Here is a 20,222-nt window from a genome sequence, read left to right as displayed (position 1 = left end):
GCAAATGCACATTCATGTATTGCTTTATCATGCAAGAGAATCATTATTCCACACATCCGGTCTTGCAGGACAGCAAAGGATGCTTGGGACAAATTCGCTTCTCTCTATCAAATTCGCAATGAAGCACGTGTTGCATATTTGAGAAGGCAATTACAGGAAGTCAGTATGAATGAAGGTGACTCTATGGATGCATACCTGACAAAGGTCAGCCATAGCAAATGTGATACCTTGAAAGAGACCTGAAAACCCAAAAGCCTGAAAGAGACCTGAAAACCCAAAAGCCTCAAGGCTGTCACTGCAAAAGCTGGCTGTCCAAAAATGACAGCAAATATCTGCAAATTTTCGACCCAAATCAAAGGGCAAATGCAGATCTGACCCAAGTGTGACTGTGGCAGGCAATGTTCACCGCAAAAACAGCAAATCTGGCAAAAGCCCCAAATTTAATGAGGGCAAATAAGCCAAAAAGAGGGCAAATGCAGAAAAGCCCCAAATTTTGCTGAAATTTTTGCAAATGTGACCCAATGTATGATAATCTGACCCAATGTATAGCCTCAAGGCTTGAAACTGCAAAAATATGAGTTACTGTCCCAAACACCGGTTGAAATTGAGCTCCCAACACAAAAGCCCCAAATTTTGTTGACCTGAGTGATGATGTGGCACAATGAGACAGTCCTGAACCTGAAATTAACTGAAAACTTCAATTTTTGGAAGGATTTCAGTTGTCAACCTTGTCCAAAGTATTGTATTGACAGGTTGAAGGTCCAGATGTCAAAAGACCTAAATTTTTCTGTTGGAAATTAGGGTTTGACAGTAAAAACTGTCAAAAACAGTAAAATACTGCAAATGTTGCTTGTGAATCAGCTTCTGGTCCTTCGAGATTAGGACTAAGACTCAAAAGGCCTCTGTAGGTAGAGTATAACAAACCACGAAGCTGCTGCAGCAGGTTGAAGTGCAAAAGACAGCTGGAGCGTAGCTGGAACAGCCCTTAGACACCTCGAACTTAGTGCGTGGCTGGTAGTATCTCCTTTGGAGGGCTCTGAACAGGTCGCGATAGCAGAACGTCTTCAGCAAATGACTGTGGAGAGGTCACGGGAGCTAGGCGCCTGGATCTGGGTCTGGTTAAAGTTGCGGGAGCTAGGCATCTGGAACAGCAGTACAAAGGTGACGACATATGGTCACGGGTACTGTGGAGGACCTCGAAAATGCTGCAGCTGAAGCCTACAAGCAGTCACGTCAGTCTGGGAACAGCAATGAGGCGCTTTGTGGTGATGAAAAAACACTGGAAGCCTTGGACAGCAGCTGGAGGAAACGGACAGGATCCGTATGTATCTGTACGGACGTCCGTACGGATAGTACGGAAAAGAGGCGCAGGAAGCAGATCTGGGCTCTGATACCACTGAAGGGTCACGTAGACAAAAGAGAGCACGTACAAGGTACAAGGGTCGATGAGAAACACCATCACGTCCTTGTTGGAGATTCATCTTCTTTCTATGCTTATCAGCTGCTCTTTGTGCTTCTCTTTGGATCTTTCTATGGCTGTCCGAACCTGAGAAAAAGTCTCGAACATGCTGGTTAGCCGCAAAAATCTCATCCTTGGTCTTGAGAATGGGTAGTAAAATAAGCATGTCACATGCCTCTTACTGCTTGCTGGGCCCCCCCTTCCCCCCGTCCCCATCCTTCCTTCTCTCCGCTTCTACCTCTTCCTACCCCTGCTCCTAGCCTCCCCCCCCCCTCGGCCTCTCGCAGCCCGTGCTGCCTCAAGAAGGGGTCGCTAAGGTTTGCCTTTCTCTAGATGGTGAAGCAGGCAGTGCAATCACTTAAGGGCAAGGCAATAGGGAAAGAATAGTTGGCCTCATACCCACGATGAGACAGGTGAGAGATTGTAACATGCAACAGTTATCTGATCTTTTGACTTGACCTAAGGCTGAGAGATTGACCTACATACCTGAGTGTCCCTGGACAAGGGGTCACAACATACGGCAAAATCTCCTATTAGGGAACTATAACACACTTGTCGATGTAGCCAGTGTGTCACATTGTACCCAAGTGTAGGGGTGCATGTGACATTCCCTCCTTAACTTGGCGGTAGGTTCATTGCTTCCAAGTAGTCCGCCAAAATGTGGGGAATCCTGGAAAAAGTCTTCGTCCAACCATATGTCTTCGTGGGTGGTGGAGCTAGAGGAGGAAGGGTGGAGGCGGCGTCCAGTGGGTCTAGCAGTGTTCTTCACTCTTGCCATTGAATAATGAGCATTGGGGTTCTTTTTAACGTTTTATATAGGCCCATCATGTTTTGACATCCCTTTTTATGTTTAGGGTTTCATCGTGTCCCCTGCCCCCGCCCTAACCCCTCCAACCCCCCCCACCCTCGTCGCCCTCCCCCCATTGCCCGCCCCCTACTTGCCCCGCCCACACCCGTCGCCCTCTCCCATATCCCCCATCCCCCCCTCCCCCCACCCTTGCTACCACTCCACCCCTCCCCTTGCCCCGCCCCATGCCCCTCCCTTCTCTCCCCCCTCCTTCACCATGTCCCTACTTTGCCCAACGTCGTGTGAGTACAAAAATTGTGGTCAAAATAAGCAAGATATTGAAGAGTGAGTACACAAATCGTGGTCAAAATAAGCAATATATTTATTTCATATTTGTATACAATTACACCATAGCTTCTGTTGGTGGGTGGACCCATCTACTCCCTTCTCTCACTCTAGCTTGCAACCAACGTGCGACTCCTCGACTCCCTATGGATGCTTTCCAAGCACTATGCCTTCTATTCTTTGATACAATTTGAACTGCTTTTGCAAGTTCTGATGCCTTTTCCTTTTCAGACTTCAAAGTCCTTCCTAGTAAACATCTAAAAAATTAGTCGAACATCTCATGTAATGCATTGCTGCGAGTGACACCACCACCATGTCTTGTGTTCTTGAAGTAGGCTGCCTTGGCTCTGTAGTGCAACTTCTCCATGCCTTGTGTATTCCAAATGGACAAAGGACCCCATGTTGTACAAACCATGGTCCGTATGCATAGAGAATATGCTGCAAACATGATGAGAATCATTTCAGCAAAACAAAAACTAGTTATAAAGCAAGTGCTAAATATTATGACGGTGCCAAGATTACCATGTAATGCATAATGTGCGACTTCCCCCATGCTTTCACCATTAATTGCTTAAACTCTCTCACAGCCATCTTGAAACTTTCTCTCATCGATTTGAACCTGGCGAAGCAATTTTATCAATGCATCTACCTTTGTCCGTACTTTATCTCTCAAAGTTGCTACTTGAGGATGAGAAGCCTTATAGGTCATGCATTCACACAATGCTTTCCAGTATTCCCAACCCAAACTACTTTGAGACAATGTATATTTGTCTTTGTTGAGATTGTGGTTCGATAGGAATCTCCTGTACCTCGATCACAGAACTTGGTATAAAACTCCTGGATCCTGCGGGCTGACCCATGCTTGAATTTATGAAGAAGGATCTCCTTTGGCTGCAAAACTTCAGCTTCATCAAGAACTCCAAGTTGCTGCTCGTCGAAAATCTCGGTAAGAGGAGGTCCAAAATACGGCTTCAACCAAGCTACATGGAACACATTGTGCATAGTCCAACTGTCCGGAAGGCGAAACTTCATGGAGACATCATTGATCTTTTGGATGATAGGGAATGGTCCGAAGCTCCTGAAAGACAGCTTAAGGCATTGCTTGCCCAACTGCTTCAATCTTTGCTTGATAATTCGTAAATACACCCATTGACCCTCTTTACACTGGACATCTTGTCTGAATTTGTTAGCCGGGCGTGTGTACGATGCTTGAGCTTTGGCGATGCGGGTTTTCACTGACTTTGTAATCTCTGCCATCGATTCGGTGGTTTTTTTGGCTTTTAGTTATGGAGACATCATTCGGGTGAGGAGTGATGTAAACCGCCTTCTAAACGCCACTTCATAAGGTGTGTAGCCAATACTCGAAGCATAGGTATCGTTCAAAATGGCTTGCACAAGCGGAAGAAACTGCTCCCACTTTCCTTGAGCGTCATGACAATATGATTTTAAAATATCAAACGCCATACCATTATATTTTTCCGTCACTCCATTCGATTGCGGATGAAATGTTGAGCTTTCTGTTGTAATATGCCGCGGGCCTGTCCTCTTGCTATAAAACTGCCTCCTCTTGCTATAAAACTGCCCGATGGCGACATTGTTTGCGTCTGTGATTACTAGCAATGGATCATCACAAGAGGCGATCTTCATGGCTAGTGCTGTTGTGCCTAACCTTTGCAAATCATAGAAGGCTTGCAAAGCTTTGCCAGTGACTTGAATCTTTTGTCTGCGTTCTTTGTCCCCTTTAATAAATCTATAAGAGGGGCTGCATATGTTGAGAACCCATCCATATGCGAGCTTTTGGCTTGACACAAACACCCGATCTCTTGAGCCGTCGTGGAGAAAGCCAGACTGGTGATAGTTCTTGATCTAATTGAATCCCTTGAGCACTAATGATGTATCCGAGATACTAGATTTCCAGCAACCCAAACTTACTTTTCTTTGCGTTGAGGTATAGCTGATTATCGCGCAACAATTGTAGGGCACATTGCACATCCTTAATATGCTGCTCTGTTGTAGCGGAAAAGATAGGATATCATCACTTTCCAATATAATCAGCAAATACCCGAGACATCATCTTGTTGAACGTGGGTGGTGCATTCTTTAGACCAAATGGCATGACGACGAACTCGTAATGAGCTCACTTTGTTCGGAAAGCAGTCTTTGGGATGTCAGCTTCAAAAATCTAGACTTGGTGGTAGCCACTCTTGAGATCGAATTTTGAGGAAAATTTAGCACCATTGAGTCTTTTCAAGATATACTCGATGCGGGGCATAGGGAACTTGCTACTTACTGTAAGCTTGTTGAGTGCTCTGTAGTCCACACATAAATGTGCAGACTTATCCTTCTTTGCCATGAAAAGACTAGGCGCGGTGCATGGCGAAGATGGTGGTTTGATAAACCGTGCTTACAGTAACTGAGACAAGTTATACTCTAATTCCCCCTCCATAGACTTGGAAAGTTTGTAAGGAAACTTACTTGGAGGTGTGGAGTCCGGAATCAAATCGATGTGATGGTCTTTCGGTCCGTTTGGAGTGGAGTGGCAAAGCATCGCGGAGCATAATGTCTTGGAATTCCTCGAGTAGATCCACCATGACTTGCCCCATTAGAGGAGTGGCTTGAACTGAATTTACTTGGCACTGGACATAAACGAGTGCACTTATGGCACCCTTGCGGACGGCACGACTTGCTTGGATATGAGATACCAATGGAATCCATGGTATGCTCCGATTATCGTGAATCACAACGGGCTCAGGTACACCTTCCACAATCGTGAAGGTGTCCTGCCGCCAATTAGGCGTCGGTACATGCTCACGAAACCACTGAATCCCAAGGATCATGTTGTACCCCATCAAAGGTGCCAATATAAAATCTTGCGTAAAAATGGCCTTTTTGATGGGATATCTCAAGGTGTATGCCCCAGGCACACCTTGGTTTCTTTGTGTGTGTGCTAGAGGCACAGTTAGGTGCCCATAAGCACTGTTAGGTGGTGGTAGAAGCCACATAGGATGATTGAGAGAATCTAGGAGCAGATTGAGGAGATGATTGTGGAGCTCAGAGGTCATCAGTGATGTCAGTGATCATGTAAGAGGTGCCTACTTGAGGACCTCACCTTTCTTCATTCCATAAGTAAGAATTCTCAGTTTGTGTTCACTCCTTGCTTTCCTTTCAGTTTTCCAACATGGTATGAGAGTCCTATGATCCTCCTTAAGCCCTAGTTAAGTGCCACATCATCATCTTCTTCCTCACCTCCATCTTCCACCTTCCCTTCCAAAGTCGATTTTAGAAGTGATTTCTCTTCAAACCTGCATTCTCAGCATCTCATCCTTCGGGAGAGTCTTCCCAAGGGCAGGGCGAATCTGCAGAACGAGCTGTACAAGCTATCTCGCCATTTTCGGGGCGGCATTGTCTTAGGAAGCTGCGACGACCTTCTTCCTGGTTCTCACTGTGGAGAGCTACATTGTCTAATTCCTTCCAGAGGGAGCTGGGCGACATCACGACCTTGCTGCTCATCAAGTCTGAGCTCTTTTGGAGCAACATTCGGGTAGTTTTCGTAAAAAAACCAGTCCACGGTTCTTCTACAATGTTGGGCGACATGGCTATCTTCTGCGCGATTCCTTTCTGAGGGAGAAGCTCTACCTATTTACCTTCCTCTCCAGTGCAAAACCCCTCTGAATTTTGACCTCTACATGACGAATTGGAGCAGATTTCTGAGCTGCCTCTTTGGCCATGAAAGCTTGACTATGCAAGTCTAAGTTTGACTTTGGACAGTCAAAGTTTGACTGGTAGTTTGACCAGATTTATTTTCAGTCTGCTATGCTCATTTTCTAGCATCTACTTGGTCATCTTTTGCTAAGACATCTTGCATAAATATTGCTCTGACTAATTGCCTTATGTTTTGACATTTACTTAAGTCACATAGAGAAATCCAAGTCAAAGTATTCAAGTTGTTACTCTTTGAAGGATTATTTTTTATTGCTCATATTTCACTTGTAAGAGAGTAGACACTGCCCATTCTGGGTTAGACCCTCTCATGGCTACCATCTTGAATATGGATAAGTTCAATGGTAAGGGCTTTCACACATGGTAGATGAAGGTTAAGTTTACATTGATGAGGGAAAACCTCTGGGGGCTTGTCAAACCGGCTTCAACTTCTTCTTCAACAGCCTTCAATGTTGGAGAATCCTCAGCTCCGACACGCCCGGCAAGAGATCCTGCTAGAGAGGAGAAAGCCTATGGCATCATTGCTCTTGCCTTAATAGATGACTATATTCATCACATCTCTGATTTGGAGTCTCCTTCAGAAGCTTGGCAGAAGCTTGACATTATTTTTGGTGCTAGCTCTCATATCTCAAAATTGTCACTTAAGATTGCTTTCTTTGAATTGAAGATGGTTAGTGGCACTCCTTTGGCTACCCATGTCAATTACATGCGGAGTCTCATGACTCAACTTGCTTCTATCAACTCTCCTATCACTACAGATGATGCAATGGCAGTGTTGCTTAAGAGTATGCCTGAAGATTATGATCATGTTGTTACCACTTTGAAAAATCTTCCTAATCCTAATCTTGAAGGTCTTATCTCCGCTCTTCAAGAAGAAGAAAGGCACATGGAACTTCGGAAAGGCAATGATACAGCCTATGCCATAAAAATCCAGATGCAATCATTGTGGGAAGACTAATCACCTCTCAAAAGACTGCTTCAAGATCAATCCATGCAAACATTGTGGCAAAAACAATCATCATGAAAAGTTTTGTAGAGCAAAAAAGGAAGCAACTTCAAAATCAAAAAATGCCAATCTACTTTTAGTTGATGTGCCTCCACAAGATGAGGCATCCTATGAAGATTATGCTTTTTGAATCATCTCCATGTATGCTCCAGATCTCTCTTTTTGTTGAGTCAAGGTACTCAGCCTCGATAGTCCTCCAAAATGAATGAAATAAACTATTGTGTGTTCTCAAGGTGTATGTCCCAGGCACACCTTGGTTTCTATGTGTGTGTGCTAGAGGCACAGTTAGGTGCCCATAAGCACTTGTTAGGTGGTGGTAGAAGCCACATAGGATGATTGAGAGAATCTAGGAGCAGATTGAGGAGATGATTGTGGAGCTCAGAGGTCATCAGTGATGTCAGTGATCATGTAAGAGGTGCCTACTTAAGGACCTCACCTTTCTTCATTCCATAAGTAAGAATTCTCAGTTTGTATTCACTCCTTGCTTTCCTTTTAGTTTTCCAACACTTTTGAACTGAACACGTAAAATGGATGGCCTTATTGTGTAATGTGTGTGCAAGCCGGGTGTGAACCCGTCCACTCCAAGCTCATGAGGCACCAAAGTGCACCCCACTATCTTGGCAAGTTGAGGGGAGATGGCATCTTCTGAACTCCCCATATCGAACAGGACAATGAACTCATGCCCATTAGCTGTGCCATACGCTCGAATATGCGACCTCTTTTGGTCTGAGAGATGGTCCTCCTTGTTACCTTGAAAGACCACCGTGGGCATGGCGTTCAAAGCAGGGAAGACAACATTTGTAGCCGAGGCTGGTGGTGGGGTTGGAAGAGCCGATACATTGGCGACGGAAGAAGTAGGTGCTTTCGTAGCCTTTTCGGCAAGCCACTTAGGACAATCCTTCTTGCTGTACCTAGTGATGGGTGGCAATGAAAGCAACGATGTTCTTGGTGGTACCGCTTCTGCTCGTCGGGTTGTAGATAGCCTCACGTAATGCCCACGTTAGCCTGCTCCTTTTGACCAGAAGCCTGGTCGTCTTTCTTTTGGTACTGGTTGTTCTTCTTCTGATCCTTACTCCATGTGTTGGTTTGCTGCTGTGGGGCTTTGGAATCCTTTTGGACCTGCTTGGGCTTTCCCCTGTTTAGCATCATTTCTTGATTCTAGGCGAGAGTCAGCGCACGTTCGTAATTGGGCGGGTCGAAGTTTTGGATGGGAAAACTGTGTTAGTGTCCAATCCTCGAATGAATTGCTTCATCTTATCGCTTTTAGACACGCGTAACTGTTGTCCAGTGTGATGACCTTGTTAATGTAAGATAACACATGCAAACCATTTTGGGAGAGACGAGAAAACTCATTGTCCAAGTTGCATATATTGCGGTGGTAGAAAACGGGCTTTGAGATCGGTAACAAAGGTTGCCCAAACAAAATTCGTCTTAAAAGTTGTTGGGTTAGTATGCTTACTAGCTCAATGTTGTCACTAGGTAACCGCCGCCTCACAGGTAAGATGAGGGGTTGCTAGGTGGACTTTAGCTTGCTCATCTTGAATCCGCTAACGGAAAATGAGCGACGAACTATGAATAAACTGAAGGATAGTTGAAGGGTCTCACTTACCGTCATACTTAACAAATTTGGTGTGGACCAGGTGAGTGGTGTTACCTTTGTCATTGACAAAGCTGTGGGGGTGACTGCTGTTGTGCTGAAACTAGCCTGCATAGTGGCTAACATCTGTTTGTGTTGGAGAAGCATCGCCTCTCGGTATTGCCTCCCCGCTCAAAGTTGCTTGCATAGTGGCTAACATATGTTTGTGTTGGAGAAGCATCGCCTCTCGGTCTAGCTTTTGTTGCCTCTTTGTCTGGGCCAGCTCTGCGCGTCCCTGTGCCTCCTCATTCTTGCGTCCCTCACCCATCAACAAGAGCAATTTTTCAAAATCTGTGGTTTCTCTTTCTTCTAGTGGCTTTTCTGCTTCTTTTTCTTCCAGATGATGTTTTTTTTGGTCCAGTTGTCTTCACTTTCTTCTAGCTAAGTTGAATGTTCTTCAAATTGCTATAGGAGGACCTGATTTTGCTCCAAAAGTTTCGCCATCATTTCTTGAGCACTTGGCGGAAGCTTATCTTTTTGGTAGTCTTTCTCCTTTTTATAGTCTTCAAAGTTGACATCTTTTCCCGACCCTTCCATGGCGCTTGATTGTGTGTCCTTTTGTGATCTGAAGCTCTGATACCAATGTAACATGGCCCTTTCACTTGCGGTAGTCAAGCTAGATACAGACTGAAGCTTTGATACCAATGTAACATGCAATGGTAATCTGATCGTGTAATCACAACAAAACCTTCTTTAAACCTTTATCGAGGAATTCACGTTATGCACCGTAGAAAGAGAAAGGAGATGATAGTAGAGAGAGAATGTAGTTGACAACGGATAAAATCCTTGTACCCACTGAGGGCCCCCTCCCCCAGTCAGGGGAGAATTTGCTTTATACTTGGAGAACTGAAAGATACAAATAACAATCTTCGAGAGAGCATGGAAAACGCGCTTCTGAGAGTACACCGTGCACATGTATTGTAGGCCCAAAGACTTGAGAGGCAACGCCGACCAACACCGAGACCCTGATGCTGTCCACACTGACAATGTAGGGCACTTCTACAAGGCAAGGAAGAGGCTTGTGCTGTCCACTAGGATGCAGGGTTACTGGGTGATTGAGAGAGTGAAAGCTAGGAGTAATATATTCTCTAAGAGAGCTGAGAGATGACTGAAATAAAGAGCTCAGAAGTGAGCTCTTTAAAACTGTAAATAAAACTGTAAAGAGCTGCTGAAACAGTACCCCAAACCTTACTTTGTTTCCTGGTCTGAATCCTCAACTGTGGTGCTGTGTATACACCTTCCAGACAGGCTGAAAAACCGAGGGCCAAAAGCTGAGGCTGATCAGGTCCAACTCTGGAGGTGTTCAGGGCTGCTCACAAGAGGCTGGAGGAGAGCTATTGTAGGACCGAAGGCCGGGAGAGCTGGATCAGAAATGAGGGCCTGTGCAAAACTGTAAAGAGCTGAAACAGTACTCCAAACCTTACTTTGTTTGCTGGTCCAAACAGGGAAGAAGAGGCAAATAAAATTGCACATATGCCATAATGATAGACTGTACTATCCGAAGTCGAACATGTAGAGGCCAAGTCGACAAGTGCCAGTATTCCAGCTTCTTGTTAATCTTTTGAAGCACCCATTTAAAAGCTGTTGTTGAGGGGTAACATTCCACCCAATGGGATATCCTAAACGCCTCACAATGGTATGGGAAGAAATAATGTGGCCTGGCCAGAGAAGTGCAATCAGCTTCTTTCAATGCTAGAAGATTCGATTTCTGAAAGTTGATATGCAGTGCAGGAGCTAGGCCAAAGTCATTCAAAGTATGCATCAAATGAGCGAGGTCACTTTGAGAATTCCTGGGCATGAAATATGAATCATCAGCATATGCCTGTGCAAGGAATGGCTGTGCCCGTGGAATTTGCAAGCCATGAAGCTGCCCTGTATCTGCAAGATGATCCATATGCAACAATAACGGATGAGTAGCAATGGCATACAGTAGCGAACTAAGAGGGCATCCCTGTCTCACTGAACGGGTCATGGTCCATGTCCTTGACAACCCACTACCAAGCAGACACTGTGCAGTGGCATGAGAATACAACCGGTAAATAACATGGACCAGCCGAGGGCCAAATCCCAATTTGTGCATAGTCTGAGAAATAAAATCCCAATGGACAGTATCAAATGCTTTCGCAATGTCCACTTGCAGAATGAGAACATCTTGTTTAGAATATTTGGCATACTCAATTGCAAGCAGAGCATTGGAGATATTGTCAGTAATCTGCCTTCTGGGAACAAACCCATACTGCCTAGGATGAAGTCCTGCTTGCAAGATGAATTGAGTCCTAAGGACAATCATCTTGGCAATGAGTTTGTAAATAACTGGCATAAGAGATATGGGCCGCCAATCAGCCATTGTCTCACACAACCTTTTTTTGGGGATCAATTTGACAAGGCCATGTTTCCAAGGAGGAAGAGATTGTTCTGCCCAAGCATGATTGATCATGAGAAGAATAGTATTCTTGAGAACATCCCAAAATGCACGGAAAAATTCAACAGTCAATCCATCCCAACCAGGAGAGCTGCCTTTACGTAAATAACTCAAAGCATCATCCAATTCATTAAGCATAAATGGCTGCTCTAATGCATGAGCTTGCTCCCGAGACAATATAGGCTGAACATGCATAAGAAATTGAGACCTAGCTGCATTCACTTGCATCGAATTATCAGACTGAGGAGAAAAGAGATGCTGAAAATGACTAGAGCATTGCGATTCCAATTCTGATTTGGAGGTGGTCCAAGTGCCATCATCCTGCCTGATCCTGCAAATATCCTCCTTTCGCCTATCCGCATGCAGGCTTTTAAAGAAGGCCTTGGAGGAGCAACCCTTATCCAAAAGGGGTTTCATGCGAGCTCCGATTTGCCACTTCTTTAATTTGCAAAGATCATTTTGATGGATGATATGAACCGCATAAGTGCAAGAATCCTGTTCAGAGGAGGTGAGCGGTCTGTAAGAGCTGATTACATCCATTTGTTGCTTGTGAGATTGAGCCCATTTCAGCTTAAGCCTGAGGTTTTCCATGTGACTCCGTCCATAATCTTGAATAACAGCCTGCAAGCGATGGGCGAGGCTGATCCATGCAAAATCCATGTCTTCCTGAGCATGTAAGAGGAGGGGGCGGACAGCCACTCTCACCATGTTCTGAAATTGTTGATGAAGCAAATAAGCACTGTTAACATGGAGTAGACGACGACCGAAAAAAGGCATATCATCTGTCAAACGTGCTATAGATAATGTCAAGCATACTGGAAAGTGATCAGACAGCAAGAGGGAATGATCAACCCATAATGCACATGTGAAACTAGTATACTGTTGAGCATGCAACAAATACCATCTGTCAAGTCGAGCCCAGTAATGAGTAAAAGCATTGTGACGGTATGTATAACCCATATCTCTATCCCTTGTTGAGAGCCATAAATCTTCTGCATGCAAGATAGAAAGCATATCCTCCCAGTGTCGAAGCTCAATGGGGATCATGTGAGATCGATGAGTGGTGTTGTCTTGCATGGCAGGTGAGTTATAGTCTCCACACAAAAAAGCATTGGGCAGCCATGGGTATTGCTTGAGGGAGGCCCACATTTAAGCTCTTATCGCAGAAGTTTGAGAGGCATAAACCGATGCTATTTCATAAAGATCAGCATGACAGATGCATCTGATTACCATCCATCGACCCTGAGGGTCATTGTAAGTGACCGTGGGCTGCATATCATGTTTCACTGCATATCATGTTTCACCAGCATGCATACCCCCGAAAAGTGCATAGTACCAGTATAAAATATGTCATAACCAGCAAAGTGGCCTTGCTGGCCAGCCAAGAAGTGTTGATTGTGTTCCTATAAGGAAATTACATCGGGGTGCATTTTATGTACATAGTGCCAGAAAAGTCTCCACCTATTCACATTGCAAAGACCTTGGACATTGTATGTAATGCAAGTAATTGAAGCAGACATAGAAGTTATGTACAGTCAAACCGAGAAACATAGTAAAGGTGTGAGATGTCAGGCCTCAGCCATGACATCGACGTCCACCTGGCCTCCTGGATCAATAGCTCTATCGTCCTCATCATTGTCACATACAGGAATGCCCTTCTTGAGCACGTCAACCCACAGTCGAGAAGTCAGGCTGTCAACAAGGGTAGAGGCCTGACGAGGGGAGGAAGTAGAGGCATCCCAATGCCGAGATTGTAACTGTCGTGGCTTAAGCACAAATGCCTTTTTGGGTTGCTGCTAGGCACCCTGGGGAGAGGCATCAGATTCTGAAATTTTGCCCTTTCCCTTATCCTTTTGCTTGGCTGAAACCTAGACCACACTTTCTTTGGGAAGAACAGATTTAGATGTCACATCACCCAATTTGCTAGGCATAGCCTTAGGCCCCGGACCATGAGTTAGAGGGGTGGTATTTTCTGGAGCAATAGCTGTAGGTGGGAGCTGATGCAGGACTGCAGGACACTGTGAAGCTAGATGGCCAAACTTATGACAAGTAAAGCAAGCACTTGCAAATACTCCCCATTTCAAATTAAAATATTTTTCACCCAAGGGAACATCCTCCACCTCTACCGCAGTGGAAGGAGGGGTTGGGTGATCTGTATCCCAAAGAACACAAAACCGATTTCGATTACCCGAAGGACAGGGTGGGCATACAACTTGCCCCAGAGTAGCTGCCAGACTTGGTAACTCAGCCCTCATATAATCCGGAAAATCCACTACCTCAACCCATACAGGACAGTGATGTCGAATAAGACCGTGATAATCCTTATTTGGCGACCGTGGCATGACATGCACCATTTGTCTGCCATAGAATAGAGGGGACATCTCCAATATCTGTTGACGATATGAGGCATCCAAAAAATGCACTTCATAGAAACCTCGAGAAGCAAAATATACTCCTTCAACAAAGCAACCTCCCAACAAAGCCTGAACCCACTGAGCCACATCATTTGCAGAAGGTAACTTCCCAGGGAAGAAAATGATAACTGCTTGCTGAGAGAACTTCCGGAGAGGAGTAACCAATGAGGGCAGCTTCAGCATAGACTTAAGGGCCGGGCGAGGTTTGGCCCACTCCTTCCGGCTCTGGTGGAATTCATCCTTGAGCATGTCGAAAACATAGTGAGCATCTTCAGAGGCTGCAGTAGACAATTCGACTTGCTGTCTTTTGGGGTCCCGGGACAAGTCCTTCCGGGAGTAACTTTTAATATGATCCTCCATGGAGGTAGGCAGGGCAGAATTGATGAAACGAGCAGATAGCCGGGGATAAAGAAGGGCAGCAGGGGTTATGCACAGATGTGGAAAGGGCGATACACAGCAACGAGTAGGAGAGCAGACGGCAAGAAGGGGCAGACGGCAGTGGCTAAAGCGGGCGAGCAGAAACGGGGCGATGTGACTGAGGGAAACTTCTGAAGGACGCAGAGGAGAGCGAGCGGGTTTGATAGGAGCAGGCAGATGCACAGAGGTGCACGTGGGCAGATGCGCACAGGAAGGCAGCAGGCAGACGCGTGTTCAGCAGCGGGAGCTTCTTGCAGCAGGCAGACGCGCGTTCAGCAGCGGGAGCTTCTTCTTCTCCGCAGGCAGCAGCAGCAGCTCTGTCGACCGTCGCGCGTTCCTTACGTGCACAGGGCAATTGCGCGCAGGGCAGCAGCAGCAGCTCCGTCGAGCTCCAAGCTCCTCTCTCTTAGACCACTCACACACAACTCACACACCTCTCTCTCTCTCTCACACACACACACACACACACACACAAACCGGCAAGATTGCAACACGATACCTACAACTCTGCACATAGTAAGCGGCAGAAATGTTGGTGGTGATGTGACTATGCACACAAGAGTTTTTGACATCGTAGCAACAATGCCAAAAGGCTGATCTGAAGTCGATCCAAGCATCTAACACAGACACACACACACAAGGTCACAACATGATACCAACAGGTCTGCTTGCAGCGAGGGGCAGAATTTTTGGTTGTGATATGACTATACAGTGTACTCATTGAGGCAGAGAGTTTTATACTTCTAGCAACACTGATCCAAAGTTGATTTGTGAGAGTGCTGTGACTTAATTGCTGAATAATAGCATTGTGGCACATTTTAAATTTGATTTTGGCTATTTTGAATTTGAGTTCTCATGTCAGATGATTTCACTAGTCTATAGAGTATGATGATTGTTGTGATGGACAGCTCCTCCTGGTGCAGATAGACTGGAAACCATTTCACAACAGGCTTCCCTGCAATCATCCGCGGCTCTTAGATATACACAGCAACAGACACATTTGCTTCCACAAAGTCAGGCCTCCCCGCATGTTTCTCAGCCACGCTTCAACTACACCGAACACCCGTCCACTTCAGGTTATGAACTTCATCAGCAGCAACAAGCACCTCCAAACTATCAGCCACAGCCATCTACATCTGGTTATGAACTTCATCAGCAGCAACAAGGGCCTCCAAACTTTCAGCCGCAGCCGCAGCCGCAGCCGCAGCCACAGCCGCAGCCGCAGCCGCAGCCGCAGCCACAGCCACAGCCTCAGCCTCAACAACTACAATATCAAGCACCTACTACAATGGAAGGTCTCGAAGTAGAGTTTGGATCGTCTCCAGCTTCTATGCACAATTGGGCTCCTGTTGGTGGTCCTGGTATGCCCTTCCCTCCTGCTATAGGTGCTGGTGCTTCCCAGGTACACATATCCTAACTCCAAGCAGATGTTGTCTTTAAGTATTGGGTTGACATAGGTCATACACTTTTGGGTGATTTCCCCTTTTGCATCGCCTCAATGGTTAAATGTTGTGGGCAGTTTGATCAGCTTCATGCTCCTCAGCAGATGCCTTTACCTATGTTTGGGAGATCACATGCACCACAACAAGGGTTAGGCTTTCCAACCAGCGGGCCTTTTGTTGCTGGAGCTAGTCCAGGACTAGGCCCAGGCCCAGGCCCAGGGGTCCCCGCACGTCCCATGTTCATTCCAGATGGTTTCATAGAGCGCCCAAAAAAGGTCATTGTTGTCCAGAAGCGCTCAATTTTTTTGGCGGGGTGATTATTTTGGAGTCTTACATTTTTTGATTTTTGTCCAGGCAGCCGTGCCATCGTGGCTGAGGGAGGAACTAATGAAGAAGAAAGCAGCCGGACTAGCAGGAAATTCCACAGGTACGCTATTGTCAGATGAATCCAATCGGGTTAATGGTGGAGAACCAGCCATTCATTTGAATCAAAGGCTTGGCATTTCTGATAAATTGAGAAGCAGTTCACCTGGCTTGAGTGATGATGAAGAGGATGACCAAGAGGTTTGTTCCTATTCCTGCTATCTGTCTTGCCTTGACTGTAGGCTTTAGACATTTCAATATTCCAGGCTGAAAGTAAAGAACAAGAAAGCGGAATACATGTTAAGTGGGAGTTTTTTGCATAGAATGTGCAACGACTGTTGTGCTTCTCAGGGCTGTATAAATGTCAGTCGTCTTGTTTTGCATGGGCCTTTCTGTAAGGGGCTTGTCTTATTGGGGCAACAAATTTCAGCAGCTCTAACGTTGTGCATGTATTTGTATTAATGTTTGTGCCATATGTGGTTGTTTAGGGAGGATGCATACATAGGCTATCCTTTGCTATTCAAATCAGTATTATAGATATGTGAAAGTTGTCTTTCCCTGAACAGTTGCAGGTGAAACAGAGACGTTTATATGTAGGTACTATTAATTTATAGCTGAAATTGTATGATACTGTAACCTTGATGTGGGATTCGTCAAACAGTGCCTATGAGCACAATAGTGTTACCACTATTTTTAAACTTTTCTTTTAGCTTTGTTTCATGTCTCTCCTAAACTCCTTGTTTCATGTCTCTTCCAAACTCCTTCTTTCATGTCTCTTCCAAACTCCTTTCTTCCAATTGTCTCATTTTTCCTCCTTTCTCATTGTTGTAATTTGTAACATATTTTAGTCTTATGAAGGTATACATGGAAAATGCAGTTGGATTATCTGTTGCATGGTGATCCCATCAATACCTATTATATGCTTTTTCGTGTTCTACTGTCTGAGATTGTTATATCGAGTCTTTTGTATGTTCCTGAACAATAGCTTTTAAACCCTGAACAGAAATTGCTCCCTCATGAGGGCTAGTTGCAACTTGGTGACGTTCGTATTCCTTAACATATCAGCCTCTAATGCTTTTTCTTTTTGACATGCTTTGTCAAGTTGTTTTCTAAGGCTTGTCTATGTCTTTCTTCCGGTTTGGGGAAGGCAAGGTCAATTTTTGTAATGCATCTTGAGAATGTAAGATTGAAATTGTAGGGAATAGATAACATCTTTTTTGAATATGGAGAGCAATGAAGATCTGTACTATGATATAGTGAGGTAGGTTCTACAGAGACCTTGCACCTGTGCTGCATGATGACTTTGGCATTGTATGCTTTCCATATGTGGTATTTTTGTTATACAAATGGTGAATTCAATCCTACAGAAGTGAGACGTGTGAATCCTCTAGCTTACAGGAATATCTGTTTCTCTAAACTTCAATAGAATAATCTATTCTGGTCTATAGAGAGGCAACCTGGTGGATTCCCTTCTGATTGGATTCTTGTGAGCCCTAAGATTGATACTGACGATTTCACCAATCCAGAAGCATTTAGCAAGCAGCATTGGGTGCTGTATAATTTGTTCAAATTAAGAGTAGAGGCAGGTTGTGAAAAGCCCAAAGGGAAGTATTTGCGTATTGGAAATGAAGTATAATAGAGAAAAAGCATTTTGATTTCTGATATATATGGATTGTTCTATACAGATGCAAGTGACTTTGCGAGCTAAAGCACAGTGCAGGGTAAGTTTATGGAAATATATTTTGTTAGTCTTGAAGAGAAAGTTATGCTCTGCTATATGCTCCTGAGACATACACTGACCAGTTACAAGAGGTTTCCCACAGTTCTTAGAACATTGTCATGCATGGAAAACTCTGTAAGAAGGTCCTATGCTGATTCCAATGTTTTTAAAGAATGATAACCAGGGCCCAGCATTCTTTTGGTGCCATCTAACGAGGGTTATAGCATGATATTTTATGTATAATTACATGCTACATTTTCCATTGATCAACTCTGTATGGACTGTAAGATATCCTGATAGAAAGGTGATAGGCTCTCATAACTATTCAAGATCGTACACATACATGTCATTGTGGTTATCTGTATAATGTGCATCACGTTTCCATCAACCTGCTTCTTTAGTGATAACCTTCAGCATGTTTGGGTACATGGAGGTTTGATAGAAACACAGTAAGAAGAATTTTTGTAAAAACGTGCTCGTGTGTGTGGATTTGTAGATGTTTGCATGTCTCAATGGTATATGTGTTGTCCTATCAGCTAGATTATGCTCATCTGGGAGAGACTAAAATGAAATTGTTTAGTCCTCACAAGCAGTTGTTGCTTGAATGAAGAGATTTTGGACTACTTTTTGATTAGCCTTCTCCTTTAGTGCTAGCCTTCCTCATGGCTGAGTCTGCACGACGACCTTTGTATAAATGGATGCTCAAGTATGTGTGGGTGTGTGGATTTGTATGTGTGAGAGCATATGTTTATACTATGGTTTAGACCCACTGTTGGGCGCTGATGACGTCCGTGGGGATGCCATAGTAGCTAGTCCCTCCTATGCGTGATGGAGTTTATGGTTTTCAACGAATCATATTCATTAGGCCTGCTGTGAGACAAATATCATACAAAATAACTTGAGACATATTTCTCTAGACCACCATCATCTTCTCGTGAAACTCTTTAAAGGGATACTAGAGCCATGAACAGCAGGATTCTGGGAGCTTGTTCCTGCAGTCATGTGCAGTAAAAGCAAGCTTCTAGCGCATGAATCAATAGGTGAATTTTTGACGCACTGAGTACATCGTCGAGTCAGCAACCTTTACATGTGAGTGTGATGCTTCATGATGTTCTCTAACAAGCTCACATCCAGAATGTTTCGCTGGCACCCTTTTCCTTCCCTAGCTTTCGTTATGTTCAAGAGCCGCAACACTCAAGTTCCCTATTTTTTACATCAAGCTATAAAATCACCCCTATGTCCCATAGCATAGATCGTGAGCCTCTTCTCCTTCAATGTCATGTATAGAATTAGTGACGACAAAATGACTATGGCATTGACGATGTTCCTGAGAAGCCCCTCAAAAACACCAGCTATGGCCGACCTTTGAAAAGTATAGGCTGTTGCAAAGTGCTGACAAAGCGACGGTGTAATTCAGGGGACCAACACCTCCTTGCTTTTCTTGCTGGTGGCTGACAGAGGTTTGAACCATCCGCTACTGCTCCATTCCCCTGCACAACAAGCGTCTTCGCTTGTTGCTGCACATCTGCCCTTGCTTTTACCCTGACTGGGTTGGGTGAAGAGTTCTCATAGTCAGAAAAGCTGCCCTCTGGATCTCCGCAAGTAAGTGCCAGATCTGAAGGATTAAGTGGCCTAGGTTTCAGAGCCGGTTGAACCACTTTCTTGTCCCGTAAAAATGCTCCACCTGACCTCTGCTTAGAATGCAAGAATAATTTGGAGGAGCTGAGCGGCTTGGCTGAGAGCCCCCCTTGTCTGTATTTTCTGTTCCTAATGCAAAGAAGCAACTGAATGTCAGGTACATTGAGGTGAGCTTAAACTTGCGAGGTGGGATAAATGATAGGGACAAGGATTTTGCTTCTTGTCTATGGCCATTAGGCTCTGCCTGGTGGGGACATCACAACTGCACAATAGTCATCAAGCTAGGTTTATCCTCATTGGCATATCGGCAAAATCCTCTCCACTATGTGTTCCTCTTCATTTCTTTCTTTGGAGGAAGTAGTAGTTGGCTTTTTCAGAGCTCAAGAACAGCCCTGTCGATTGTGCTCTGTACACTCGAATCATTGTTCAAGTTGCAACTCACTTAAACTTGAGACCGCCTTTAGGATGATGGCCGCCATTCAGCCAACTGCTCTTTGGATGCCTCAATAGCTGAGATAGAGGAGGGACACAGACAGTAGCGATGGCCGTGTCCCCTCCAAATCCAGGGTGTATGTGAGTAACCTCAAATTTTCCCCACCATTAGTGACCTCCATCAGGTTTTCAGTACCTTTGGCAAAATTGGGAAAGTTACTGTGGTGCAAATAGCAAGAAGTGACACGTATAATTTCGATTTTGTTTTTTTTAAAACCCTATTTTTGCTTTGCCAAGATCAGCGCCATTACTTAGGCTTCCACTTTAAAAGTGGTAGGCCAAAAAAAAAAAAAAACCCTTATGAGTGAATATCATGAGATTGAAACTGCACTACGTTGTGTTTTTAGAGGATGAGTTTGGG

The 20,222-nt window shown here is 44.8% G+C and overlaps 1 protein-coding gene across 5 annotated transcripts in view; it reads left to right on the top strand.

Annotated features, from left to right (window-relative positions):
- LOC147891892 (cyclin-like protein) overlaps positions 1 to 20,222 on the top strand; it is a 70,800-nt gene that overhangs the window by 13,530 nt on the left and 37,048 nt on the right. For 2 of the 5 annotated variants that reach the window (XM_087387881.1, XM_087387880.1), the window contains exons 4-7: positions 15,115 to 15,608; positions 15,726 to 15,923; positions 16,003 to 16,212; positions 17,697 to 17,732. In XM_087387881.1, the coding sequence (XP_087244007.1) occupies positions 15,115 to 15,608; positions 15,726 to 15,923; positions 16,003 to 16,212; positions 17,697 to 17,732 (938 nt within the window). The remainder of the gene's footprint in view (positions 1 to 15,114; positions 15,609 to 15,725; positions 15,924 to 16,002; positions 16,213 to 17,696; positions 17,733 to 20,222) is intronic. The other 3 variants (XM_087387882.1, XM_087387884.1, XM_087387883.1) reach the window with 3 other exon arrangements.

The sequence above is a fragment of the Dipteris shenzhenensis genome, chromosome 17 (assembly GCF_047967505.1).
Source record: "Dipteris shenzhenensis isolate YYH24624 ecotype China chromosome 17, Dip_SZ_1.0, whole genome shotgun sequence".
Lineage (NCBI taxonomy): Eukaryota > Viridiplantae > Streptophyta > Polypodiopsida > Gleicheniales > Dipteridaceae > Dipteris > Dipteris shenzhenensis.
Note: the sequence above shows the minus strand (reverse complement) of the source record. Positions and strands in the feature narration are given on the sequence as shown.